This window comes from Symsagittifera roscoffensis, unplaced genomic scaffold, assembly GCF_963678635.1.
Source record: "Symsagittifera roscoffensis unplaced genomic scaffold, txSymRosc1.1 SCAFFOLD_630, whole genome shotgun sequence".
Classification (NCBI taxonomy): Eukaryota; Metazoa; Xenacoelomorpha; order Acoela; family Convolutidae; genus Symsagittifera; species Symsagittifera roscoffensis.
Window position 1 is genome coordinate 1 of NW_026970950.1, and position 25,587 is coordinate 25,587.

General features: G+C 46.9%; 16 protein-coding genes across 16 annotated transcripts; all 16 read left to right on the forward strand.

Annotated features, from left to right (window-relative positions):
* The first annotated feature begins 334 nt into the window (after positions 1 to 334).
* On the forward strand, positions 335 to 769 carry LOC134856068 (histone H2B.1/H2B.2). The gene has a single exon (XM_063872440.1). It carries the CDS (start codon positions 345 to 347, stop codon positions 711 to 713), a length of 369 nt encoding a protein of 122 aa, XP_063728510.1. The 5' UTR covers positions 335 to 344; the 3' UTR covers positions 714 to 769.
* Positions 770 to 1,463: 694 nt separating this feature from the next.
* Positions 1,464 to 1,930, forward strand: LOC134856057 (histone H3). Its single transcript, XM_063872429.1, has one exon. It carries the CDS (start codon positions 1,501 to 1,503, stop codon positions 1,909 to 1,911), a length of 411 nt encoding a protein of 136 aa, XP_063728499.1. The 5' UTR covers positions 1,464 to 1,500; the 3' UTR covers positions 1,912 to 1,930.
* Positions 1,931 to 2,601: 671 nt separating this feature from the next.
* On the forward strand, positions 2,602 to 6,589 carry LOC134856055 (uncharacterized). The gene is made up of 4 exons (XM_063872426.1): positions 2,602 to 2,948; positions 4,755 to 4,884; positions 5,136 to 5,465; positions 6,262 to 6,589. Exons 1-4 carry the CDS (start codon positions 2,642 to 2,644, stop codon positions 6,587 to 6,589), a joined length of 1,095 nt encoding a protein of 364 aa, XP_063728496.1. The 5' UTR covers positions 2,602 to 2,641.
* Positions 3,240 to 3,687, forward strand: LOC134856060 (late histone H2A.2.2). The gene has a single exon (XM_063872432.1). It carries the CDS (start codon positions 3,257 to 3,259, stop codon positions 3,656 to 3,658), a length of 402 nt encoding a protein of 133 aa, XP_063728502.1. The 5' UTR covers positions 3,240 to 3,256; the 3' UTR covers positions 3,659 to 3,687.
* On the forward strand, positions 3,971 to 4,405 carry LOC134856065 (histone H2B.1/H2B.2). Its single transcript, XM_063872436.1, has one exon. It carries the CDS (start codon positions 3,981 to 3,983, stop codon positions 4,347 to 4,349), a length of 369 nt encoding a protein of 122 aa, XP_063728506.1. The 5' UTR covers positions 3,971 to 3,980; the 3' UTR covers positions 4,350 to 4,405.
* A 286-nt stretch (positions 6,590 to 6,875) lies between the features above and the next one.
* LOC134856061 (histone H2A-beta, sperm-like) lies at positions 6,876 to 7,306 on the forward strand. The gene has a single exon (XM_063872433.1). It carries the CDS (start codon positions 6,893 to 6,895, stop codon positions 7,292 to 7,294), a length of 402 nt encoding a protein of 133 aa, XP_063728503.1. The 5' UTR covers positions 6,876 to 6,892; the 3' UTR covers positions 7,295 to 7,306.
* Positions 7,307 to 7,606: 300 nt separating this feature from the next.
* On the forward strand, positions 7,607 to 8,041 carry LOC134856054 (histone H2B.1/H2B.2). The gene has a single exon (XM_063872425.1). It carries the CDS (start codon positions 7,617 to 7,619, stop codon positions 7,983 to 7,985), a length of 369 nt encoding a protein of 122 aa, XP_063728495.1. The 5' UTR covers positions 7,607 to 7,616; the 3' UTR covers positions 7,986 to 8,041.
* Positions 8,042 to 9,873: 1,832 nt separating this feature from the next.
* Positions 9,874 to 10,225, forward strand: LOC134856069 (histone H4). The gene has a single exon (XM_063872441.1). It carries the CDS (start codon positions 9,914 to 9,916, stop codon positions 10,223 to 10,225), a length of 312 nt encoding a protein of 103 aa, XP_063728511.1. The 5' UTR covers positions 9,874 to 9,913.
* A 286-nt stretch (positions 10,226 to 10,511) lies between these two features.
* On the forward strand, positions 10,512 to 10,959 carry LOC134856058 (late histone H2A.2.2). The gene has a single exon (XM_063872430.1). It carries the CDS (start codon positions 10,529 to 10,531, stop codon positions 10,928 to 10,930), a length of 402 nt encoding a protein of 133 aa, XP_063728500.1. The 5' UTR covers positions 10,512 to 10,528; the 3' UTR covers positions 10,931 to 10,959.
* A 5,324-nt stretch (positions 10,960 to 16,283) lies between these two features.
* LOC134856063 (histone H2B.1/H2B.2) lies at positions 16,284 to 16,720 on the forward strand. The gene has a single exon (XM_063872435.1). It carries the CDS (start codon positions 16,296 to 16,298, stop codon positions 16,662 to 16,664), a length of 369 nt encoding a protein of 122 aa, XP_063728505.1. The 5' UTR covers positions 16,284 to 16,295; the 3' UTR covers positions 16,665 to 16,720.
* Positions 16,721 to 18,552: 1,832 nt separating this feature from the next.
* On the forward strand, positions 18,553 to 22,540 carry LOC134856070 (uncharacterized). The gene is made up of 4 exons (XM_063872442.1): positions 18,553 to 18,899; positions 20,706 to 20,835; positions 21,087 to 21,416; positions 22,213 to 22,540. Exons 1-4 carry the CDS (start codon positions 18,593 to 18,595, stop codon positions 22,538 to 22,540), a joined length of 1,095 nt encoding a protein of 364 aa, XP_063728512.1. The 5' UTR covers positions 18,553 to 18,592.
* Positions 19,191 to 19,621, forward strand: LOC134856062 (histone H2A-beta, sperm-like). The gene has a single exon (XM_063872434.1). The coding sequence runs from the start codon at positions 19,208 to 19,210 to the stop codon at positions 19,607 to 19,609; it is 402 nt and encodes a 133-aa protein (XP_063728504.1). The 5' UTR covers positions 19,191 to 19,207; the 3' UTR covers positions 19,610 to 19,621.
* On the forward strand, positions 19,922 to 20,356 carry LOC134856066 (histone H2B.1/H2B.2). The gene has a single exon (XM_063872437.1). The coding sequence runs from the start codon at positions 19,932 to 19,934 to the stop codon at positions 20,298 to 20,300; it is 369 nt and encodes a 122-aa protein (XP_063728507.1). The 5' UTR covers positions 19,922 to 19,931; the 3' UTR covers positions 20,301 to 20,356.
* Positions 22,541 to 22,826: 286 nt separating the features above from the next.
* On the forward strand, positions 22,827 to 23,274 carry LOC134856059 (late histone H2A.2.2). The gene has a single exon (XM_063872431.1). The coding sequence runs from the start codon at positions 22,844 to 22,846 to the stop codon at positions 23,243 to 23,245; it is 402 nt and encodes a 133-aa protein (XP_063728501.1). The 5' UTR covers positions 22,827 to 22,843; the 3' UTR covers positions 23,246 to 23,274.
* A 283-nt stretch (positions 23,275 to 23,557) lies between these two features.
* Positions 23,558 to 23,992, forward strand: LOC134856067 (histone H2B.1/H2B.2). Its single transcript, XM_063872438.1, has one exon. The coding sequence runs from the start codon at positions 23,568 to 23,570 to the stop codon at positions 23,934 to 23,936; it is 369 nt and encodes a 122-aa protein (XP_063728508.1). The 5' UTR covers positions 23,558 to 23,567; the 3' UTR covers positions 23,937 to 23,992.
* A 694-nt stretch (positions 23,993 to 24,686) lies between these two features.
* LOC134856056 (histone H3) lies at positions 24,687 to 25,153 on the forward strand. Its single transcript, XM_063872427.1, has one exon. The coding sequence runs from the start codon at positions 24,724 to 24,726 to the stop codon at positions 25,132 to 25,134; it is 411 nt and encodes a 136-aa protein (XP_063728497.1). The 5' UTR covers positions 24,687 to 24,723; the 3' UTR covers positions 25,135 to 25,153.
* Positions 25,154 to 25,587: the final 434 nt, after the last annotated feature.

Below are 25,587 nucleotides of genomic sequence, written 5' to 3' on the forward strand. Positions count from 1 at the left end.
GCCCAAGTCTGACAAGAAGTAAAGAGCTTCTACCTCAACCAGTTGCTAGCTTTCAAGCTTCAACACCAAACCGGCCTTTTTAAAGGCCACCAAACTTAAAGTTCTATCTTTTTATCCTGCCTAGCAGGCATAGCTACGCTACTCAGAGCAAACCATGGGGGCCTAACACAACTAGCTAGCCTCGAGCTCGACTTGCAGTCCAAAATTGAAGCTTAATTTAGCTTTCAGCTGAGAGCCAATCAGAATTGAGTATTCTTCGAGCTCAATTTGAACACAATTTTTCAAGTTAGGTTGGCATTTTTGCTCGATCCACAACTCAACACCACTACAACTACATCTCTACAATGGCACCCAAAGTCAGCGGAAAGGCAGTCAAGAAGGCAGGCAAAGCCCAGAAGAAGCCCACTGGAGACAAGAAAAAGAAGAAGAAGAGGCGAGAGACCTACTCTCTCTACATCTACAAGGTGCTGAAGCAGGTCCACCCTGACACCGGCATCTCCTCCAAGGCTATGTCGATCATGAACAGCTTCGTGAACGACATCTTCGAGAGAATCGCCGGTGAAGCTTCAAAACTGGCCCACTACAACAAGCGATCAACCATCTCTAGCCGGGAGATCCAAACCGCAGTCAGACTGCTGTTGCCCGGAGAGCTGGCCAAGCATGCTGTCAGTGAGGGAACCAAGGCCGTCACCAAGTACACCAGCTCCAAGTAGACGACCAGCTTCTGCAACTAGTTGCTCTGAGCAACACCAAACCGGCCTTTTTAAAGGCCACCAAAAAGCATAGTTCTCTTTGTACTCTAGCTAGCAAGCTCAAATTGGCTTGTATGCAATTTCGAGCTCTCAAAAGCTAGCTTTGAGCATCTAATTTGAGCTACTAAGCTCAACTGAGCTTGTAACTTGCTTAAAATAGCTCCAGATCAATTTAAGAGCTAAAAGACAGCAGAATTTTAAGCTTTCACGTCTCAGCCAATCAGATTTGAGCTTCCTTGTGCTCTCTAACTTACAGCTCGAAATAGCTAAGTTTGAGCTTCCAAAGCTAGCTAACGAACCCAATTCAGCTAGGATAAGCTCAATTGAGTTTGTAGCTGGCTGACATTAGCTTTGGGTCAATTCTAGAGGCAGAAACACCAAATTTTCAACTTTTCACTTCTCAGCCAATCAGATTCGAGCTTAGTTTGAGCTTCCGCTATCACTCAGACACGGGCCAATCACCTATGCCGCTTTTGGCGGGTAACCTCCAACCCAAGTATAAATAGTCGGCACTTCACATACTTTACTATATATATAGTTGAAATTGCTCCTTAATATATATAAGTAACGACTCACCAGAGCTCTCCTTCTATTGCTCTTTTACAAGCCTAACTATTTTTTTATACATCGAGCGCTCTCAAGGCTTCTGGAGATCTGAATCTCTAGGTTACCTCACGGATTTTCACAAAATTTAACACCCAAAATCTACTTCTACATCTACAACTCAGCTACACTCAACTGACGAAGAATGGCCCGAACGAAGCAGACTGCACGAAAGAGTACCGGAGGAAAGGCACCCAGGAAGCAACTGGCTACCAAGGCTGCAAGGAAGAGCGCACCTTCCACCGGCGGTGTGAAGAAGCCTCACCGATACAGACCAGGAACCGTTGCCCTGAGGGAGATCAGGAGATACCAGAAGTCCACTGAGCTGTTGATCCGAAAGCTGCCCTTCCAGCGACTGGTCAGAGAAATCGCCCAGGACTTCAAGACTGACTTGCGGTTCCAGAGCACTGCCATCATGGCTCTGCAGGAAGCCAGCGAGAGCTACTTGGTCAGCCTGTTCGAGGACACCAACTTGTGCGCGATCCACGCCAAGAGAGTCACGATCATGCCCAAGGACATCCAGTTGGCTCGACGAATCCGAGGAGAGCGAGCTTAAGCTCAAGGTGTACTCCACACCAACCAAACCGGCCTTTTTAAAGGCCACCCAACTATAAGTTCTATAATTCTTCACATTGAGCCTCGCTCAAGCGGGCTTCGACCAGAGGAAGCTTGAGCTGGTCTAGGTTGAGCTCTGCTTCCCCCTCATTGGGGTGACGCAGCTGGAAAAAGAGCTCGAGCTAGCTGTTCAATTGCTCCCGTACGTAGCCTAACTTTTTTGAGCTTCGAGCTCGCAGAGCTCGGCAAGCTACCTCATAGAGCTCAGGCAAGCTTGTATAAGCTTGATTTAAATCACAGAGCTCGAATAAGCTCTGTCGACTGACCAGTTTAAGCTAGTACACCTTGTGTGAGCTCAAAATTTTTTCAATTGCTCCCGTACGTAGCCTAACTATTTTCAACTTAGAGCTCTCAGAGCTCGGCAAGCTATCTCACAGACCTCGAGCGAGCTTCTACGAGCTTGATTTAAATCACATAGCTCTGATAAGCTCTGTGGACTGACCAGTTTGAGGTAGAAGGTCTTGTGGGAGCTCAAAAAAAAAATTTCAATTGCTCCTTTACGTGCCTAACTTTTTTAAATACTTATTATCTGCTCTCTCATTGGCTGTTGGTATGAGGGCCAATCAGAGAGCAGAGAAGTCGGTCGAAAATTGATAGGTACCTAGCGATTTTTGCCAATCTCAAACCCAACTGCTACTTCAATTTCTACAACAACTACAACTGCAACAACCATGTCTGGACGAGGAAAGGGAGGAAAAGGACTTGGCAAAGGAGGAGCAAAGAGGCACCGAAAGATCTTAAGAGATAACATCCAAGGCATCACCAAGCCAGCCATCAGACGTCTTGCTCGACGAGGAGGTGTCAAGCGTATCAGTGGACTGATCTACGAAGAGACCCGAGGAGTGCTCAAGAACTACTTGGAGAGCGTGATCAGGGATGCTGTAACCTACACCGAGCACGCCAAGAGGAAGACCGTTGTAGCCATGGACATCGTCTACGCCCTCAAGAGACAAGGCAAGACCTTGTACGGATTCGGAGGTTAAGAAGCTTCTTAGCCAGCTGCTCTCCTAGCTGCAGCACCAAACCGGCCTTTTTAAAGGCCACCAACTATCTCAGTTCTTAAGTCAAGCTCTACTAGAGCTCTAACGAGCTCTGCTAGAGCTCTAACAAGCTCAGCTAGTTAGTGTAGAGTTTTCAGCGTATCTAAATTAACTTAAAATGCTAGCTCGATTCTGATTGGCTCTCCCATCTTGGTGGCCGATTTGAACTTACTACCCTAAGACAGGGAGCCAAATTGCGGGTAAAGTCAATCGTCAATCTACAGCTTCTACCACAACTACAACACGATGTCAGGCAAAGGAGGAAAATCGAAGAGCGGCAAAGTTGGAGCCAAGGCCAAGACCCGATCAAGCCGAGCTGGACTGCAGTTCCCTGTTGGAAGAATCCACCGATTCATCCGCAAGGGCAACTACGCTGAGCGAGTTGGTGCTGGAGCTCCAGTCTACCTTGCTGCTGTGCTCGAGTACTTGACTGCTGAGATCCTTGAGCTGGCTGGCAACGCTGCTAAAGACAACAAGAAGTCCAGGATCATCCCCAGACACTTGCAGTTGGCCATCAGGAACGACGAAGAGTTGAACAAGCTGCTCCACGGAGTGACCATTGCTCAGGGCGGTGTGCTGCCAAACATCCAGGCTGTGCTCCTACCCAAGAAGCAGTCTTCGTCTCAGCCCAAGTCTGACAAGAAGTAAAGAGCTTCTACCTCAACCAGTTGCTAGCTTTCAAGCTTCAACACCAAACCGGCCTTTTTAAAGGCCACCAAACTTAAAGTTCTATCTTTTTATCCTGCCTAGCAGGCATAGCTACGCTACTCAGAGCAAACCATGGGGGCCTAACACAACTAGCTAGCCTCGAGCTCGACTTGCAGTCCAAAATTGAAGCTTAATTTAGCTTTCAGCTGAGAGCCAATCAGAATTGAGTATTCTTCGAGCTCAATTTGAACACAATTTTTCAAGTTAGGTTGGCATTTTTGCTCGATCCACAACTCAACACCACTACAACTACATCTCTACAATGGCACCCAAAGTCAGCGGAAAGGCAGTCAAGAAGGCAGGCAAAGCCCAGAAGAAGCCCACTGGAGACAAGAAAAAGAAGAAGAAGAGGCGAGAGACCTACTCTCTCTACATCTACAAGGTGCTGAAGCAGGTCCACCCTGACACCGGCATCTCCTCCAAGGCTATGTCGATCATGAACAGCTTCGTGAACGACATCTTCGAGAGAATCGCCGGTGAAGCTTCAAAACTGGCCCACTACAACAAGCGATCAACCATCTCTAGCCGGGAGATCCAAACCGCAGTCAGACTGCTGTTGCCCGGAGAGCTGGCCAAGCATGCTGTCAGTGAGGGAACCAAGGCCGTCACCAAGTACACCAGCTCCAAGTAGACGACCAGCTTCTGCAACTAGTTGCTCTGAGCAACACCAAACCGGCCTTTTTAAAGGCCACCAAAAAGCATAGTTCTCTTTGTACTCTAGCTAGCAAGCTCAAATTGGCTTGTATGCAATTTCGAGCTCTCAAAAGCTAGCTTTGAGCATCTAATTTGAGCTACTAAGCTCAACTGAGCTTGTAACTTGCTTAAAATAGCTCCAGATCAATTTAAGAGCTAAAAGACAGCAGAATTTTAAGCTTTCACGTCTCAGCCAATCAGATTTGAGCTTCCTTGTGCTCTCTAACTTACAGCTCGAAATAGCTAAGTTTGAGCTTCCAAAGCTAGCTAACGAACCCAATTCAGCTAGGATAAGCTCAATTGAGTTTGTAGCTGGCTGACATTAGCTTTGGGTCAATTCTAGAGGCAGAAACACCAAATTTTCAACTTTTCACTTCTCAGCCAATCAGATTCGAGCTTAGTTTGAGCTTCCGCTATCACTCAGACACGGGCCAATCACCTATGCCGCTTTTGGCGGGTAACCTCCAACCCAAGTATAAATAGTCGGCACTTCACATACTTTACTATATATATAGTTGAAATTGCTCCTTAATATATATAAGTAACGACTCACCAGAGCTCTCCTTCTATTGCTCTTTTACAAGCCTAACTATTTTTTTATACATCGAGCGCTCTCAAGGCTTCTGGAGATCTGAATCTCTAGGTTACCTCACGGATTTTCACAAAATTTAACACCCAAAATCTACTTCTACATCTACAACTCAGCTACACTCAACTGACGAAGAATGGCCCGAACGAAGCAGACTGCACGAAAGAGTACCGGAGGAAAGGCACCCAGGAAGCAACTGGCTACCAAGGCTGCAAGGAAGAGCGCACCTTCCACCGGCGGTGTGAAGAAGCCTCACCGATACAGACCAGGAACCGTTGCCCTGAGGGAGATCAGGAGATACCAGAAGTCCACTGAGCTGTTGATCCGAAAGCTGCCCTTCCAGCGACTGGTCAGAGAAATCGCCCAGGACTTCAAGACTGACTTGCGGTTCCAGAGCACTGCCATCATGGCTCTGCAGGAAGCCAGCGAGAGCTACTTGGTCAGCCTGTTCGAGGACACCAACTTGTGCGCGATCCACGCCAAGAGAGTCACGATCATGCCCAAGGACATCCAGTTGGCTCGACGAATCCGAGGAGAGCGAGCTTAAGCTCAAGGTGTACTCCACACCAACCAAACCGGCCTTTTTAAAGGCCACCCAACTATAAGTTCTATAATTCTTCACATTGAGCCTCGCTCAAGCGGGCTTCGACCAGAGGAAGCTTGAGCTGGTCTAGGTTGAGCTCTGCTTCCCCCTCATTGGGGTGACGCAGCTGGAAAAAGAGCTCGAGCTAGCTGTTCAATTGCTCCCGTACGTAGCCTAACTTTTTTGAGCTTCGAGCTCGCAGAGCTCGGCAAGCTACCTCATAGAGCTCAGGCAAGCTTGTATAAGCTTGATTTAAATCACAGAGCTCGAATAAGCTCTGTCGACTGACCAGTTTAAGCTAGTACACCTTGTGTGAGCTCAAAATTTTTTCAATTGCTCCCGTACGTAGCCTAACTATTTTCAACTTAGAGCTCTCAGAGCTCGGCAAGCTATCTCACAGACCTCGAGCGAGCTTCTACGAGCTTGATTTAAATCACATAGCTCTGATAAGCTCTGTGGACTGACCAGTTTGAGGTAGAAGGTCTTGTGGGAGCTCAAAAAAAAAATTTCAATTGCTCCTTTACGTGCCTAACTTTTTTAAATACTTATTATCTGCTCTCTCATTGGCTGTTGGTATGAGGGCCAATCAGAGAGCAGAGAAGTCGGTCGAAAATTGATAGGTACCTAGCGATTTTTGCCAATCTCAAACCCAACTGCTACTTCAATTTCTACAACAACTACAACTGCAACAACCATGTCTGGACGAGGAAAGGGAGGAAAAGGACTTGGCAAAGGAGGAGCAAAGAGGCACCGAAAGATCTTAAGAGATAACATCCAAGGCATCACCAAGCCAGCCATCAGACGTCTTGCTCGACGAGGAGGTGTCAAGCGTATCAGTGGACTGATCTACGAAGAGACCCGAGGAGTGCTCAAGAACTACTTGGAGAGCGTGATCAGGGATGCTGTAACCTACACCGAGCACGCCAAGAGGAAGACCGTTGTAGCCATGGACATCGTCTACGCCCTCAAGAGACAAGGCAAGACCTTGTACGGATTCGGAGGTTAAGAAGCTTCTTAGCCAGCTGCTCTCCTAGCTGCAGCACCAAACCGGCCTTTTTAAAGGCCACCAACTATCTCAGTTCTTAAGTCAAGCTCTACTAGAGCTCTAACGAGCTCTGCTAGAGCTCTAACAAGCTCAGCTAGTTAGTGTAGAGTTTTCAGCGTATCTAAATTAACTTAAAATGCTAGCTCGATTCTGATTGGCTCTCCCATCTTGGTGGCCGATTTGAACTTACTACCCTAAGACAGGGAGCCAAATTGCGGGTAAAGTCAATCGTCAATCTACAGCTTCTACCACAACTACAACACGATGTCAGGCAAAGGAGGAAAATCGAAGAGCGGCAAAGTTGGAGCCAAGGCCAAGACCCGATCAAGCCGAGCTGGACTGCAGTTCCCTGTTGGAAGAATCCACCGATTCATCCGCAAGGGCAACTACGCTGAGCGAGTTGGTGCTGGAGCTCCAGTCTACCTTGCTGCTGTGCTCGAGTACTTGACTGCTGAGATCCTTGAGCTGGCTGGCAACGCTGCTAAAGACAACAAGAAGTCCAGGATCATCCCCAGACACTTGCAGTTGGCCATCAGGAACGACGAAGAGTTGAACAAGCTGCTCCACGGAGTGACCATTGCTCAGGGCGGTGTGCTGCCAAACATCCAGACTGTGCTCCTACCCAAGAAGCAGTCTTCGTCTCAGCCCAAGTCTGACAAGAAGTAAAGAGCTTCTACCTCAACCAGTTGCTAGCTTTCAAGCTTCAACACCAAACCGGCCTTTTTAAAGGCCACCAAACTTAAAGTTCTATCTTTTTATCCTGCCTAGCAGGCATAGCTACGCTACTCAGAGCAAACCATGGGGGCCTAACACAACTAGCTAGCCTCGAGCTCGACTTGCAGTCCAAAATTGAAGCTTAATTTAGCTTTCAGCTGAGAGCCAATCAGAATTGAGTATTCTTCGAGCTCAATTTGAACACAATTTTTCAAGTTAGGTTGGCATTTTTGCTCGATCCACAACTCAACACCACTACAACTACATCTCTACAATGGCACCCAAAGTCAGCGGAAAGGCAGTCAAGAAGGCAGGCAAAGCCCAGAAGAAGCCCACTGGAGACAAGAAAAAGAAGAAGAAGAGGCGAGAGACCTACTCTCTCTACATCTACAAGGTGCTGAAGCAGGTCCACCCTGACACCGGCATCTCCTCCAAGGCTATGTCGATCATGAACAGCTTCGTGAACGACATCTTCGAGAGAATCGCCGGTGAAGCTTCAAAACTGGCCCACTACAACAAGCGATCAACCATCTCTAGCCGGGAGATCCAAACCGCAGTCAGACTGCTGTTGCCCGGAGAGCTGGCCAAGCATGCTGTCAGTGAGGGAACCAAGGCCGTCACCAAGTACACCAGCTCCAAGTAGACGACCAGCTTCTGCAACTAGTTGCTCTGAGCAACACCAAACCGGCCTTTTTAAAGGCCACCAAAAAGCATAGTTCTCTTTGTACTCTAGCTAGCAAGCTCAAATTGGCTTGTATGCAATTTCGAGCTCTCAAAAGCTAGCTTTGAGCATCTAATTTGAGCTACTAAGCTCAACTGAGCTTGTAACTTGCTTAAAATAGCTCCAGATCAATTTAAGAGCTAAAAGACAGCAGAATTTTAAGCTTTCACGTCTCAGCCAATCAGATTTGAGCTTCCTTGTGCTCTCTAACTTACAGCTCGAAATAGCTAAGTTTGAGCTTCCAAAGCTAGCTAACGAACCCAATTCAGCTAGGATAAGCTCAATTGAGTTTGTAGCTGGCTGACATTAGCTTTGGGTCAATTCTAGAGGCAGAAACACCAAATTTTCAACTTTTCACTTCTCAGCCAATCAGATTCGAGCTTAGTTTGAGCTTCCGCTATCACTCAGACACGGGCCAATCACCTATGCCGCTTTTGGCGGGTAACCTCCAACCCAAGTATAAATAGTCGGCACTTCACATACTTTACTATATATATAGTTGAAATTGCTCCTTAATATATATAAGTAACGACTCACCAGAGCTCTCCTTCTATTGCTCTTTTACAAGCCTAACTATTTTTTTATACATCGAGCGCTCTCAAGGCTTCTGGAGATCTGAATCTCTAGGTTACCTCACGGATTTTCACAAAATTTAACACCCAAAATCTACTTCTACATCTACAACTCAGCTACACTCAACTGACGAAGAATGGCCCGAACGAAGCAGACTGCACGAAAGAGTACCGGAGGAAAGGCACCCAGGAAGCAACTGGCTACCAAGGCTGCAAGGAAGAGCGCACCTTCCACCGGCGGTGTGAAGAAGCCTCACCGATACAGACCAGGAACCGTTGCCCTGAGGGAGATCAGGAGATACCAGAAGTCCACTGAGCTGTTGATCCGAAAGCTGCCCTTCCAGCGACTGGTCAGAGAAATCGCCCAGGACTTCAAGACTGACTTGCGGTTCCAGAGCACTGCCATCATGGCTCTGCAGGAAGCCAGCGAGAGCTACTTGGTCAGCCTGTTCGAGGACACCAACTTGTGCGCGATCCACGCCAAGAGAGTCACGATCATGCCCAAGGACATCCAGTTGGCTCGACGAATCCGAGGAGAGCGAGCTTAAGCTCAAGGTGTACTCCACACCAACCAAACCGGCCTTTTTAAAGGCCACCCAACTATAAGTTCTATAATTCTTCACATTGAGCCTCGCTCAAGCGGGCTTCGACCAGAGGAAGCTTGAGCTGGTCTAGGTTGAGCTCTGCTTCCCCCTCATTGGGGTGACGCAGCTGGAAAAAGAGCTCGAGCTAGCTGTTCAATTGCTCCCGTACGTAGCCTAACTTTTTTGAGCTTCGAGCTCGCAGAGCTCGGCAAGCTACCTCATAGAGCTCAGGCAAGCTTGTATAAGCTTGATTTAAATCACAGAGCTCGAATAAGCTCTGTCGACTGACCAGTTTAAGCTAGTACACCTTGTGTGAGCTCAAAATTTTTTCAATTGCTCCCGTACGTAGCCTAACTATTTTCAACTTAGAGCTCTCAGAGCTCGGCAAGCTATCTCACAGACCTCGAGCGAGCTTCTACGAGCTTGATTTAAATCACATAGCTCTGATAAGCTCTGTGGACTGACCAGTTTGAGGTAGAAGGTCTTGTGGGAGCTCAAAAAAAAAATTTCAATTGCTCCTTTACGTGCCTAACTTTTTTAAATACTTATTATCTGCTCTCTCATTGGCTGTTGGTATGAGGGCCAATCAGAGAGCAGAGAAGTCGGTCGAAAATTGATAGGTACCTAGCGATTTTTGCCAATCTCAAACCCAACTGCTACTTCAATTTCTACAACAACTACAACTGCAACAACCATGTCTGGACGAGGAAAGGGAGGAAAAGGACTTGGCAAAGGAGGAGCAAAGAGGCACCGAAAGATCTTAAGAGATAACATCCAAGGCATCACCAAGCCAGCCATCAGACGTCTTGCTCGACGAGGAGGTGTCAAGCGTATCAGTGGACTGATCTACGAAGAGACCCGAGGAGTGCTCAAGAACTACTTGGAGAGCGTGATCAGGGATGCTGTAACCTACACCGAGCACGCCAAGAGGAAGACCGTTGTAGCCATGGACATCGTCTACGCCCTCAAGAGACAAGGCAAGACCTTGTACGGATTCGGAGGTTAAGAAGCTTCTTAGCCAGCTGCTCTCCTAGCTGCAGCACCAAACCGGCCTTTTTAAAGGCCACCAACTATCTCAGTTCTTAAGTCAAGCTCTACTAGAGCTCTAACGAGCTCTGCTAGAGCTCTAACAAGCTCAGCTAGTTAGTGTAGAGTTTTCAGCGTATCTAAATTAACTTAAAATGCTAGCTCGATTCTGATTGGCTCTCCCATCTTGGTGGCCGATTTGAACTTACTACCCTAAGACAGGGAGCCAAATTGCGGGTAAAGTCAATCGTCAATCTACAGCTTCTACCACAACTACAACACGATGTCAGGCAAAGGAGGAAAATCGAAGAGCGGCAAAGTTGGAGCCAAGGCCAAGACCCGATCAAGCCGAGCTGGACTGCAGTTCCCTGTTGGAAGAATCCACCGATTCATCCGCAAGGGCAACTACGCTGAGCGAGTTGGTGCTGGAGCTCCAGTCTACCTTGCTGCTGTGCTCGAGTACTTGACTGCTGAGATCCTTGAGCTGGCTGGCAACGCTGCTAAAGACAACAAGAAGTCCAGGATCATCCCCAGACACTTGCAGTTGGCCATCAGGAACGACGAAGAGTTGAACAAGCTGCTCCACGGAGTGACCATTGCTCAGGGCGGTGTGCTGCCAAACATCCAGGCTGTGCTCCTACCCAAGAAGCAGTCTTCGTCTCAGCCCAAGTCTGACAAGAAGTAAAGAGCTTCTACCTCAACCAGTTGCTAGCTTTCAAGCTTCAACACCAAACCGGCCTTTTTAAAGGCCACCAAACTTAAAGTTCTATCTTTTTATCCTGCCTAGCAGGCATAGCTACGCTACTCAGAGCAAACCATGGGGGCCTAACACAACTAGCTAGCCTCGAGCTCGACTGGCAGTCCAAAATTGAAGCTTAATTTAGCTTTCAGCTGAGAGCCAATCAGAATTGAGTATTCTTCGAGCTCAATTTGAACACAATTTTTCAAGTTAGGTTGGCATTTTTGCTCGATCCACAACTCAACACCACACCCAAGGAAACAACTGCCCCAGGAAAGCACTCTTTTTCAAGAGTCATAAGTCGGCCGATAAAGCCTGTATAAAGGTGCTATTGGAACCAAGTCCCAAACCGGCACTTGCAAACCCAACGGTGCGCAGCCAACCTGGGTTCTGACTTGGATCGGTCGCAGTCCTGATTGGCTTTTTGTCCCTCCGAGAGAGTGTCACGAACGCAGATCTAGAAGTTGGTTGGTCCCTATAACACCCTAGTCTAAGCGACACATTGCGAAAGCGGTGCTAGCATTCTAGGAGACAGAGATACGTTGCGACCGGGTCTGCAATTGCTTACTTGGACAACCTCTACTCTGTCGTTATTGTTGGACCTACCAAGAGTAACCCGACGGAAGAGGGTCTAGAGGGAAGGAGAAAGTGCCCAGAAGGACGAAGAGGGTGCAAGAAGAAAGAGACTAGAGGGAAGAGGAAGGACAAAGAGGAAGAAAGGAAGGACAAAGAGGAAGAAAGGAAGGACAAAGACGAAGAAGGTGCAAGAAGGAGCAGTCGGGCTCACATAGTGAGTGAAGATACTCCCCCCCCCCCACAAGAGCAGTCCGGCTCACATAGTGAGTGAAGAAGGAGCACTCCGGTGCAAGAAGGAGCAGTCCGGCTCACATAGTGAGTGAAGAGACTCCCCCCCCCACAATGCCATCATCCCTTAACTCCCAAATGGCATCAGCAATCGCAAACTACGACCAAAGCGACGACGAATCTAATTCCGAGTTAATAATCGAAGGAAGCCTGACACCAACAAGCAATGATCAAGGAAAGGCCTCGCCTCAAAGGCAACTGACAATGGGACCAAACCAAGATCAACATGCTGCTTACAACACAGTAAAACGACAACAGTTCAAGAATGTGCCCAAAGGGCAACCGACAATGCATTCAGAAAACTGGCAAGACAATCTTGATGACGCTTCGCCTAAAAGGCAACCGACAATGGAGCAAAGTCAAGCAACTAATCGAAAGCGCAAAGCGGAAGAATCACAAGCTCAAAGCAACAAAAGACCCTTCACAAGCTCAAAGCAACACTTCACGAACATTATCTACATAAGCTTTGCAAAAGACAAAATTCCAAGCCGAATGACTTTCACCAAATCAATACGTAACCTGACTAAAGTACAATATCCTGGTCAAACCAGGGACCTCAAGACTGGCCTAGGCTATTCAATCAAGCCTGAATCGCCTCAAATAGCCCAAATTATCACCCAAACCAACCTCGAAAACCTGTTTCCCGACACGGGAGTAAAAATCGGAGGCAGACAACACAAGACAAATCAACCCAACAAGAAACAAATTTCCAGCTTTGTTATCTCAAGAGTCAGTGAACAACTCAGCGAAGCTGACATCCAATCTGAACTTGAGGAGATCAACAACATCAAGGTAGCAAAGCTCTTCCGAATCCAAAGCAGAAGCCTAGACAAGCCAACACAACTCATCAGAGTTTTCACAGATGATGACCTAGCCTGCAGAAAGGCAATCGACATTGGGGTCTACATCTGCAACGAACGAAAACGATGCGAAGCATCCAAAACAGAACCACGAGTAACACAGTGTTACAAATGCCAAAATTTCGGCCATATGGCCATAAACTGTCCGAACCAGCAACGATGCCTCAGATGTGGCGACAACCATGCAGTCAGAGACTGCAAAACTCCAAAGCAGCAAGTTCAATGCATCAACTGCAGAGGCGAACACCCGGCGCAGTACAAAGGATGCCCGGTTTACAAGACAGCTCAAGTCGAAGCCCAAAAAGCACAACCAAAAGTGCAAAACTACGCTCAAGCAGTCAAACATCTGCAACGAACTGTGCAAAACAACTACGCTCAAGCAGTCAAACCACAACCAACCATGAGCAAAGAGGACATACAGCAGTACATTAAAGAAACTGTTGAAACTACAATAGCCGATCAAGTCGAAAAAGCAGTGCAAAAAGCCATGGACGAAAAGATAACCGATGCAATCACCAAAGCTGTCGCTAAATCATGTGAGAAAATTAACGAAACAGTCAGCAATGCAGTTAGAACTCAATTCGAGAAAATAGATTTCACTGAGCTGTTAACATCAAACATAAAAGCAAAACAAAATACAAAAACACACAGAGAAGCAAGCAGCAGCAGACATAGTAGCTCCCGAAATCAAAACAACAACAACAAACCAAAATGAATAGACTCAAGATAGCACAACTCAACTGCAGAAGTATAAACAAGCACAAACTGGAGATCCAAGATCTTCTAGCGAAACACAACATCACTATAGTCTGCTTCAACGAAACAAAAACCAAACATCCACCAAAACTACAAAACTTTAACCTTGCAGCGGCAATCTGTGACAGTGTCACAGGCTCGGCAATTTACATCAGAGACAACATACAGTACCAAGTACTGGAACAAGCACAGCACATAAACCAAAACCACAGAGAACGAAGAAAAGTATGCGAGACGATCAAGATCAACACAATGGGTATCACTGTAACAAGTGTTTACCTTAGCCCAAACGCAGAGATAGAGAACGTGACTTTCAATGGAAAAGATCCAAAGCACATCATCGTTGGAGACTTCAACGCACAGATCAAATCTGTCAACCCAAAAGCAAGAGCAACCAACAGCAACGGAAGAGTTGTAGACGCTCTCATGCACAACTACTTCATCTTGAACGGTTCCGAACCAACACACCAAAGTGACTCAGTCCTAGACTTACACTTTGCATCACCAAAAATGGCTTGCTTATGCACGAACTTTGAAGTGTCGGACACAACACCAAGCGATCACTACATGACAATTGCAGAGTACGAACTAACTGTTCCAAAGAGAACATGCACAAAACCAAACTGGCGAAAATTCAGAGGTACTGTAACGAACTACAAGTTCAACCCTGACTCAATCAAAACTGACGAAGGTCTAGCTCGAGAAGCTGACCAGATAGCCAAACACATTGACAAATGCTACCAAGGCAGCCTCAAAGAACACAAGCCCCAATTCACGAACCCACAACTAGTCGAACTAGTCAGAAACAAACACAAACTTGAACGACAAAAACAAAAGATGAGACGATATGACCAACACGACACCAATGACTACAAAGACCTGTGTACAAAGCTAAACAAAACAAAGAAAGACATCAGACAGCTAAAACAGACAGTAGAAGAAGAAAACCAACTCAAACTACTCAGTGAAATGAACAAAGGACCAACACAACAGAATTTCTGGAAAGCAGTAAAAAAGCTCACAGGCACAAGACCTAAACGAACGAGTAAACTGAAAATGACAAATCAAGACGCTGCGAACCACTTCGCTAAGATGCTCAAAGCAAACATGACGACAAATATAACAAACTCTCAGGCAGCTCTAACGCATGAACAGAAAGTACATGACAAGGTGTCACAGGCGAAAATCCAAGACTTTCAACTGGAACAGACAGGTTTTGCACAAACAGAAATTAGCTTAAAGCAACTCAAAGACGTGATCAATCACAGAAAAAACACTGCCCCAGGACAAGACAAAGTTAGCTACAAAGCGATGAAAAACCTGCCCATCAACGTACTAGAAGTACTAAGACAAATCATAGTACAATCGCTGAGAAGTGGCTACGTTCCTTTAGGCTGGAAACAAGCGACAGTATCAATGTTACCAAAACCCGAGAAAGACCACAAAGATCCCAAAAACTATAGACCACTCTCACTTACAAGCTGTATCGGGAAGATCTGCGAATGTTTTGTCAAAGAGCAGCTACTAGTACACTGCGAAGATCACGACATCTTCGGACACTTTCAAAGTGCATACCGAAGCAAACGATGCACCACCGACAATTTACTCTGTCTAACAGAGACAATCTATAAAGAGAATAACTGGAAGCAACCCGTTGCAGCAGCATTTCTAGACGTGCAACGAGCCTTTGACTCTGTCTGGCACGAAGGCTTATACTACAGACTACTAGAGATCAACTGTCCGAAGTGGATTGTAAAATGGACCAAGAGTTTTCTGACAGACCGACAGTTAACAGTAGTATACCACCAAGCCAAAGCCGAAAGTTTCACACCCAGTGCAGGAGTACCACAAGGAAGTGTAATCAGTCCAATCCTTTTCAACATCTATGTAAGCAAACCAGAAGCAGGTCTAACAACAATATCACAATATGCCGACGACATAGCAATTTACACAAGTTCAAACACAAGCAAGAATGCAACACACAGACTACAAGGTGGCCTAAACAAACTTGAAGCATGGTGCCAGAAATGGAAGATAGACGTGAACCCGGAGAAGACAAACTTTGTACTTTTTACAAGACGCAAGAAGAATGACTGCAAATTAATGCTACAGAACGAAGAGATCGAACCATCAACAACCACTAAATTTCTTGGAGTTACCCTAAATAACAACCTGACATGGAAAGACTATCTACAAAGAATTGAAGACAAATCGACAAGGAAAATCAATTTTCTACTAGTACTACGAGCCAAAGGCATCAAATCCAAAGTCTTAAAGTTTTTGTACCAATCAACAATTCTACCAGGATTCACATACGCATCACCTTCGTGGGCAAACGCATCAACAAGTCACTTACAAAGATTGCAGAACAGAGCACTAAAAATAGCCTACCATCTACCAATACTAACACCAACAGAGGAAGTACATAAAATCACCAGGATGAAGACGATTCAAGATGAACTAACAAGACTAAACTCAAATTACCTCAAAAGAGCTTCACAGACAAACCCCAAGATACAAGAACTAATCCGAGACACTCTACAACAATCAACAGACACATACGCACACAGACTCACACCAATACAAGCAATTTTCCAACAACACCTTTCCGCAAGATGAACAACATCAAACGACACTCTACAACAATCAACAGACACAGACTCACACCAATACAAGCAATTTTCCAACAACAACTTTCCGCAAGATGAACAACACCCGGAAGTTAACAGCTTAAAGAGCAGCAGGTCTGCTTCAGAAGCTTAACTGGTCACAGACCAACACATACTTACACTCGATCCACAACTCAACACCACTACAACTACATCTCTACAATGGCACCCAAAGTCAGCGGAAAGGCAGTCAAGAAGGCAGGCAAAGCCCAGAAGAAGCCCACTGGAGACAAGAAAAAGAAGAAGAAGAGGCGAGAGACCTACTCTCTCTACATCTACAAGGTGCTGAAGCAGGTCCACCCTGACACCGGCATCTCCTCCAAGGCTATGTCGATCATGAACAGCTTCGTGAACGACATCTTCGAGAGAATCGCCGGTGAAGCTTCAAAACTGGCCCACTACAACAAGCGATCAACCATCTCTAGCCGGGAGATCCAAACCGCAGTCAGACTGCTGTTGCCCGGAGAGCTGGCCAAGCATGCTGTCAGTGAGGGAACCAAGGCCGTCACCAAGTACACCAGCTCCAAGTAGACGACCAGCTTCTGCAACTAGTTGCTCTGAGCAACACCAAACCGGCCTTTTTAAAGGCCACCAAAAAGCATAGTTCTCTTTGTACTCTAGCTAGCAAGCTCAAATTGGCTTGTATGCAATTTCGAGCTCTCAAAAGCTAGCTTTGAGCATCTAATTTGAGCTACTAAGCTCAACTGAGCTTGTAACTTGCTTAAAATAGCTCCAGATCAATTTAAGAGCTAAAAGACAGCAGAATTTTAAGCTTTCACGTCTCAGCCAATCAGATTTGAGCTTCCTTGTGCTCTCTAACTTACAGCTCGAAATAGCTAAGTTTGAGCTTCCAAAGCTAGCTAACGAACCCAATTCAGCTAGGATAAGCTCAATTGAGTTTGTAGCTGGCTGACATTAGCTTTGGGTCAATTCTAGAGGCAGAAACACCAAATTTTCAACTTTTCACTTCTCAGCCAATCAGATTCGAGCTTAGTTTGAGCTTCCGCTATCACTCAGACACGGGCCAATCACCTATGCCGCTTTTGGCGGGTAACCTCCAACCCAAGTATAAATAGTCGGCACTTCACATACTTTACTATATATATAGTTGAAATTGCTCCTTAATATATATAAGTAACGACTCACCAGAGCTCTCCTTCTATTGCTCTTTTACAAGCCTAACTATTTTTTTATACATCGAGCGCTCTCAAGGCTTCTGGAGATCTGAATCTCTAGGTTACCTCACGGATTTTCACAAAATTTAACACCCAAAATCTACTTCTACATCTACAACTCAGCTACACTCAACTGACGAAGAATGGCCCGAACGAAGCAGACTGCACGAAAGAGTACCGGAGGAAAGGCACCCAGGAAGCAACTGGCTACCAAGGCTGCAAGGAAGAGCGCACCTTCCACCGGCGGTGTGAAGAAGCCTCACCGATACAGACCAGGAACCGTTGCCCTGAGGGAGATCAGGAGATACCAGAAGTCCACTGAGCTGTTGATCCGAAAGCTGCCCTTCCAGCGACTGGTCAGAGAAATCGCCCAGGACTTCAAGACTGACTTGCGGTTCCAGAGCACTGCCATCATGGCTCTGCAGGAAGCCAGCGAGAGCTACTTGGTCAGCCTGTTCGAGGACACCAACTTGTGCGCGATCCACGCCAAGAGAGTCACGATCATGCCCAAGGACATCCAGTTGGCTCGACGAATCCGAGGAGAGCGAGCTTAAGCTCAAGGTGTACTCCACACCAACCAAACCGGCCTTTTTAAAGGCCACCCAACTATAAGTTCTATAATTCTTCACATTGAGCCTCGCTCAAGCGGGCTTCGACCAGAGGAAGCTTGAGCTGGTCTAGGTTGAGCTCTGCTTCCCCCTCATTGGGGTGACGCAGCTGGAAAAAGAGCTCGAGCTAGCTGTTCAATTGCTCCCGTACGTAGCCTAACTTTTTTGAGCTTCGAGCTCGCAGAGCTCGGCAAGCTACCTCATAGAGCTCAGGCAAGCTTGTATAAGCTTGATTTAAATCACAGAGCTCGAATAAGCTCTGTCGACTGACCAGTTTAAGCTAGTACACCTTGTGTGAGCTCAAAATTTTTTCAATTGCTCCCGTACGTAGCCTAACTATTTTCAACTTAGAGCTCTCAGAGCTCGGCAAGCTATCTCACAGACCTCGAGCGAGCTTCTACGAGCTTGATTTAAATCACATAGCTCTGATAAGCTCTGTGGACTGACCAGTTTGAGGTAGAAGGTCTTGTGGGAGCTCAAAAAAAAAATTTCAATTGCTCCTTTACGTGCCTAACTTTTTTAAATACTTATTATCTGCTCTCTCATTGGCTGTTGGTATGAGGGCCAATCAGAGAGCAGAGAAGTCGGTCGAAAATTGATAGGTACCTAGCGATTTTTGCCAATCTCAAACCCAACTGCTACTTCAATTTCTACAACAACTACAACTGCAACAACCATGTCTGGACGAGGAAAGGGAGGAAAAGGACTTGGCAAAGGAGGAGCAAAGAGGCACCGAAAGATCTTAAGAGATAACATCCAAGGCATCACCAAGCCAGCCATCAGACGTCTTGCTCGACGAGGAGGTGTCAAGCGTATCAGTGGACTGATCTACGAAGAGACCCGAGGAGTGCTCAAGAACTACTTGGAGAGCGTGATCAGGGATGCTGTAACCTACACCGAGCACGCCAAGAGGAAGACCGTTGTAGCCATGGACATCGTCTACGCCCTCAAGAGACAAGGCAAGACCTTGTACGGATTCGGAGGTTAAGAAGCTTCTTAGCCAGCTGCTCTCCTAGCTGCAGCACCAAACCGGCCTTTTTAAAGGCCACCAACTATCTCAGTTCTTAAGTCAAGCTCTACTAGAGCTCTAACGAGCTCTGCTAGAGCTCTAACAAGCTCAGCTAGTTAGTGTAGAGTTTTCAGCGTATCTAAATTAACTTAAAATGCTAGCTCGATTCTGATTGGCTCTCCCATCTTGGTGGCCGATTTGAACTTACTACCCTAAGACAGGGAGCCAAATTGCGGGTAAAGTCAATCGTCAATCTACAGCTTCTACCACAACTACAACACGATGTCAGGCAAAGGAGGAAAATCGAAGAGCGGCAAAGTTGGAGCCAAGGCCAAGACCCGATCAAGCCGAGCTGGACTGCAGTTCCCTGTTGGAAGAATCCACCGATTCATCCGCAAGGGCAACTACGCTGAGCGAGTTGGTGCTGGAGCTCCAGTCTACCTTGCTGCTGTGCTCGAGTACTTGACTGCTGAGATCCTTGAGCTGGCTGGCAACGCTGCTAAAGACAACAAGAAGTCCAGGATCATCCCCAGACACTTGCAGTTGGCCATCAGGAACGACGAAGAGTTGAACAAGCTGCTCCACGGAGTGACCATTGCTCAGGGCGGTGTGCTGCCAAACATCCAGACTGTGCTCCTACCCAAGAAGCAGTCTTCGTCTCAGCCCAAGTCTGACAAGAAGTAAAGAGCTTCTACCTCAACCAGTTGCTAGCTTTCAAGCTTCAACACCAAACCGGCCTTTTTAAAGGCCACCAAACTTAAAGTTCTATCTTTTTATCCTGCCTAGCAGGCATAGCTACGCTACTCAGAGCAAACCATGGGGGCCTAACACAACTAGCTAGCCTCGAGCTCGACTTGCAGTCCAAAATTGAAGCTTAATTTAGCTTTCAGCTGAGAGCCAATCAGAATTGAGTATTCTTCGAGCTCAATTTGAACACAATTTTTCAAGTTAGGTTGGCATTTTTGCTCGATCCACAACTCAACACCACTACAACTACATCTCTACAATGGCACCCAAAGTCAGCGGAAAGGCAGTCAAGAAGGCAGGCAAAGCCCAGAAGAAGCCCACTGGAGACAAGAAAAAGAAGAAGAAGAGGCGAGAGACCTACTCTCTCTACATCTACAAGGTGCTGAAGCAGGTCCACCCTGACACCGGCATCTCCTCCAAGGCTATGTCGATCATGAACAGCTTCGTGAACGACATCTTCGAGAGAATCGCCGGTGAAGCTTCAAAACTGGCCCACTACAACAAGCGATCAACCATCTCTAGCCGGGAGATCCAAACCGCAGTCAGACTGCTGTTGCCCGGAGAGCTGGCCAAGCATGCTGTCAGTGAGGGAACCAAGGCCGTCACCAAGTACACCAGCTCCAAGTAGACGACCAGCTTCTGCAACTAGTTGCTCTGAGCAACACCAAACCGGCCTTTTTAAAGGCCACCAAAAAGCATAGTTCTCTTTGTACTCTAGCTAGCAAGCTCAAATTGGCTTGTATGCAATTTCGAGCTCTCAAAAGCTAGCTTTGAGCATCTAATTTGAGCTACTAAGCTCAACTGAGCTTGTAACTTGCTTAAAATAGCTCCAGATCAATTTAAGAGCTAAAAGACAGCAGAATTTTAAGCTTTCACGTCTCAGCCAATCAGATTTGAGCTTCCTTGTGCTCTCTAACTTACAGCTCGAAATAGCTAAGTTTGAGCTTCCAAAGCTAGCTAACGAACCCAATTCAGCTAGGATAAGCTCAATTGAGTTTGTAGCTGGCTGACATTAGCTTTGGGTCAATTCTAGAGGCAGAAACACCAAATTTTCAACTTTTCACTTCTCAGCCAATCAGATTCGAGCTTAGTTTGAGCTTCCGCTATCACTCAGACACGGGCCAATCACCTATGCCGCTTTTGGCGGGTAACCTCCAACCCAAGTATAAATAGTCGGCACTTCACATACTTTACTATATATATAGTTGAAATTGCTCCTTAATATATATAAGTAACGACTCACCAGAGCTCTCCTTCTATTGCTCTTTTACAAGCCTAACTATTTTTTTATACATCGAGCGCTCTCAAGGCTTCTGGAGATCTGAATCTCTAGGTTACCTCACGGATTTTCACAAAATTTAACACCCAAAATCTACTTCTACATCTACAACTCAGCTACACTCAACTGACGAAGAATGGCCCGAACGAAGCAGACTGCACGAAAGAGTACCGGAGGAAAGGCACCCAGGAAGCAACTGGCTACCAAGGCTGCAAGGAAGAGCGCACCTTCCACCGGCGGTGTGAAGAAGCCTCACCGATACAGACCAGGAACCGTTGCCCTGAGGGAGATCAGGAGATACCAGAAGTCCACTGAGCTGTTGATCCGAAAGCTGCCCTTCCAGCGACTGGTCAGAGAAATCGCCCAGGACTTCAAGACTGACTTGCGGTTCCAGAGCACTGCCATCATGGCTCTGCAGGAAGCCAGCGAGAGCTACTTGGTCAGCCTGTTCGAGGACACCAACTTGTGCGCGATCCACGCCAAGAGAGTCACGATCATGCCCAAGGACATCCAGTTGGCTCGACGAATCCGAGGAGAGCGAGCTTAAGCTCAAGGTGTACTCCACACCAACCAAACCGGCCTTTTTAAAGGCCACCCAACTATAAGTTCTATAATTCTTCACATTGAGCCTCGCTCAAGCGGGCTTCGACCAGAGGAAGCTTGAGCTGGTCTAGGTTGAGCTCTGCTTCCCCCTCATTGGGGTGACGCAGCTGGAAAAAGAGCTCGAGCTAGCTGTTCAATTGCTCCCGTACGTAGCCTAACTTTTTTGAGCTTCGAGCTCGCAGAGCTCGGCAAGCTACCTCATAGAGCTCAGGCAAGCTTGTATAAGCTTGATTTAAATCACAGAGCTCGAATAAGCTCTGTCGACTGACCAGTTTAAGCTAGTACACCTTGTGTGAGCTCAAAATTTTTTCAATTGCTCCCGTACGTAGCCTAACTATTTTCAACTTAGAGCTCTCAGAGCTCGGCAAGCTATCTCACAGACCTCGAGCGAGCTTCTACGAGCTTGATTTAAATCACATAGCTCTGATAAGCTCTGTGGACTGACCAGTTTGAGGTAGAAGGTCTTGTGGGAGCTCAAAAAAAAAATTTCAATTGCTCCTTTACGTGCCTAACTTTTTTAAATACTTATTATCTGCTCTCTCATTGGCTGTTGGTATGAGGGCCAATCAGAGAGCAGAGAAGTCGGTCGAAAATTGATAGGTACCTAGCGATTTTTGCCAATCTCAAACCCAACTGCTACTTCAATTTCTACAACAACTACAACTGCAACAACCATGTCTGGACGAGGAAAGGGAGGAAAAGGACTTGGCAAAGGAGGAGCAAAGAGGCACCGAAAGATCTTAAGAGATAACATCCAAGGCATCACCAAGCCAGCCATCAGACGTCTTGCTCGACGAGGAGGTGTCAAGCGTATCAGTGGACTGATCTACGAAGAGACCCGAGGAGTGCTCAAGAACTACTTGGAGAGCGTGATCAGGGATGCTGTAACCTACACCGAGCACGCCAAGAGGAAGACCGTTGTAGCCATGGACATCGTCTACGCCCTCAAGAGACAAGGCAAGACCTTGTACGGATTCGGAGGTTAAGAAGCTTCTTAGCCAGCTGCTCTCCTAGCTGCAGCACCAAACCGGCCTTTTTAAAGGCCACCAACTATCTCAGTTCTTAAGTCAAGCTCTACTAGAGCTCTAACGAGCTCTGCTAGAGCTCTAACAAGCTCAGCTAGTTAGTGTAGAGTTTTCAGCGTATCTAAATTAACTTAAAATGCTAGCTCGATTCTGATTGGCTCTCCCATCTTGGTGGCCGATTTGAACTTACTACCCTAAGACAGGGAGCCAAATTGCGGGTAAAGTCAATCGTCAATCTACAGCTTCTACCACAACTACAACACGATGTCAGGCAAAGGAGGAAAATCGAAGAGCGGCAAAGTTGGAGCCAAGGCCAAGACCCGATCAAGCCGAGCTGGACTGCAGTTCCCTGTTGGAAGAATCCACCGATTCATCCGCAAGGGCAACTACGCTGAGCGAGTTGGTGCTGGAGCTCCAGTCTACCTTGCTGCTGTGCTCGAGTACTTGACTGCTGAGATCCTTGAGCTGGCTGGCAACGCTGCTAAAGACAACAAGAAGTCCAGGATCATCCCCAGACACTTGCAGTTGGCCATCAGGAACGACGAAGAGTTGAACAAGCTGCTCCACGGAGTGACCATTGCTCAGGGCGGTGTGCTGCCAAACATCCAGGCTGTGCTCCTACCCAAGAAGCAGTCTTCGTCTCAGCCCAAGTCTGACAAGAAGTAAAGAGCTTCTACCTCAACCAGTTGCTAGCTTTCAAGCTTCAACACCAAACCGGCCTTTTTAAAGGCCACCAAACTTAAAGTTCTATCTTTTTATCCTGCCTAGCAGGCATAGCTACGCTACTCAGAGCAAACCATGGGGGCCTAACACAACTAGCTAGCCTCGAGCTCGACTGGCAGTCCAAAATTGAAGCTTAATTTAGCTTTCAGCTGAGAGCCAATCAGAATTGAGTATTCTTCGAGCTCAATTTGAACACAATTTTTCAAGTTAGGTTGGCATTTTTGCTCGATCCACAACTCAACACCACTACAACTACATCTCTACAATGGCACCCAAAGTCAGCGGAAAGGCAGTCAAGAAGGCAGGCAAAGCCCAGAAGAAGCCCACTGGAGACAAGAAAAAGAAGAAGAAGAGGCGAGAGACCTACTCTCTCTACATCTACAAGGTGCTGAAGCAGGTCCACCCTGACACCGGCATCTCCTCCAAGGCTATGTCGATCATGAACAGCTTCGTGAACGACATCTTCGAGAGAATCGCCGGTGAAGCTTCAAAACTGGCCCACTACAACAAGCGATCAACCATCTCTAGCCGGGAGATCCAAACCGCAGTCAGACTGCTGTTGCCCGGAGAGCTGGCCAAGCATGCTGTCAGTGAGGGAACCAAGGCCGTCACCAAGTACACCAGCTCCAAGTAGACGACCAGCTTCTGCAACTAGTTGCTCTGAGCAACACCAAACCGGCCTTTTTAAAGGCCACCAAAAAGCATAGTTCTCTTTGTACTCTAGCTAGCAAGCTCAAATTGGCTTGTATGCAATTTCGAGCTCTCAAAAGCTAGCTTTGAGCATCTAATTTGAGCTACTAAGCTCAACTGAGCTTGTAACTTGCTTAAAATAGCTCCAGATCAATTTAAGAGCTAAAAGACAGCAGAATTTTAAGCTTTCACGTCTCAGCCAATCAGATTTGAGCTTCCTTGTGCTCTCTAACTTACAGCTCGAAATAGCTAAGTTTGAGCTTCCAAAGCTAGCTAACGAACCCAATTCAGCTAGGATAAGCTCAATTGAGTTTGTAGCTGGCTGACATTAGCTTTGGGTCAATTCTAGAGGCAGAAACACCAAATTTTCAACTTTTCACTTCTCAGCCAATCAGATTCGAGCTTAGTTTGAGCTTCCGCTATCACTCAGACACGGGCCAATCACCTATGCCGCTTTTGGCGGGTAACCTCCAACCCAAGTATAAATAGTCGGCACTTCACATACTTTACTATATATATAGTTGAAATTGCTCCTTAATATATATAAGTAACGACTCACCAGAGCTCTCCTTCTATTGCTCTTTTACAAGCCTAACTATTTTTTTATACATCGAGCGCTCTCAAGGCTTCTGGAGATCTGAATCTCTAGGTTACCTCACGGATTTTCACAAAATTTAACACCCAAAATCTACTTCTACATCTACAACTCAGCTACACTCAACTGACGAAGAATGGCCCGAACGAAGCAGACTGCACGAAAGAGTACCGGAGGAAAGGCACCCAGGAAGCAACTGGCTACCAAGGCTGCAAGGAAGAGCGCACCTTCCACCGGCGGTGTGAAGAAGCCTCACCGATACAGACCAGGAACCGTTGCCCTGAGGGAGATCAGGAGATACCAGAAGTCCACTGAGCTGTTGATCCGAAAGCTGCCCTTCCAGCGACTGGTCAGAGAAATCGCCCAGGACTTCAAGACTGACTTGCGGTTCCAGAGCACTGCCATCATGGCTCTGCAGGAAGCCAGCGAGAGCTACTTGGTCAGCCTGTTCGAGGACACCAACTTGTGCGCGATCCACGCCAAGAGAGTCACGATCATGCCCAAGGACATCCAGTTGGCTCGACGAATCCGAGGAGAGCGAGCTTAAGCTCAAGGTGTACTCCACACCAACCAAACCGGCCTTTTTAAAGGCCACCCAACTATAAGTTCTATAATTCTTCACATTGAGCCTCGCTCAAGCGGGCTTCGACCAGAGGAAGCTTGAGCTGGTCTAGGTTGAGCTCTGCTTCCCCCTCATTGGGGTGACGCAGCTGGAAAAAGAGCTCGAGCTAGCTGTTCAATTGCTCCCGTACGTAGCCTAACTTTTTTGAGCTTCGAGCTCGCAGAGCTCGGCAAGCTACCTCATAGAGCTCAGGCAAGCTTGTATAAGCTTGATTTAAATCACAGAGCTCGAATAAGCTCTGTCGACTGACCAGTTTAAGCTAGTACACCTTGTGTGAGCTCAAAATTTTTTCAATTGCTCCCGTACGTAGCCTAACTATTTTCAACTTAGAGCTCTCAGAGCTCGGCAAGCTATCTCACAGACCTCGAGCGAGCTTCT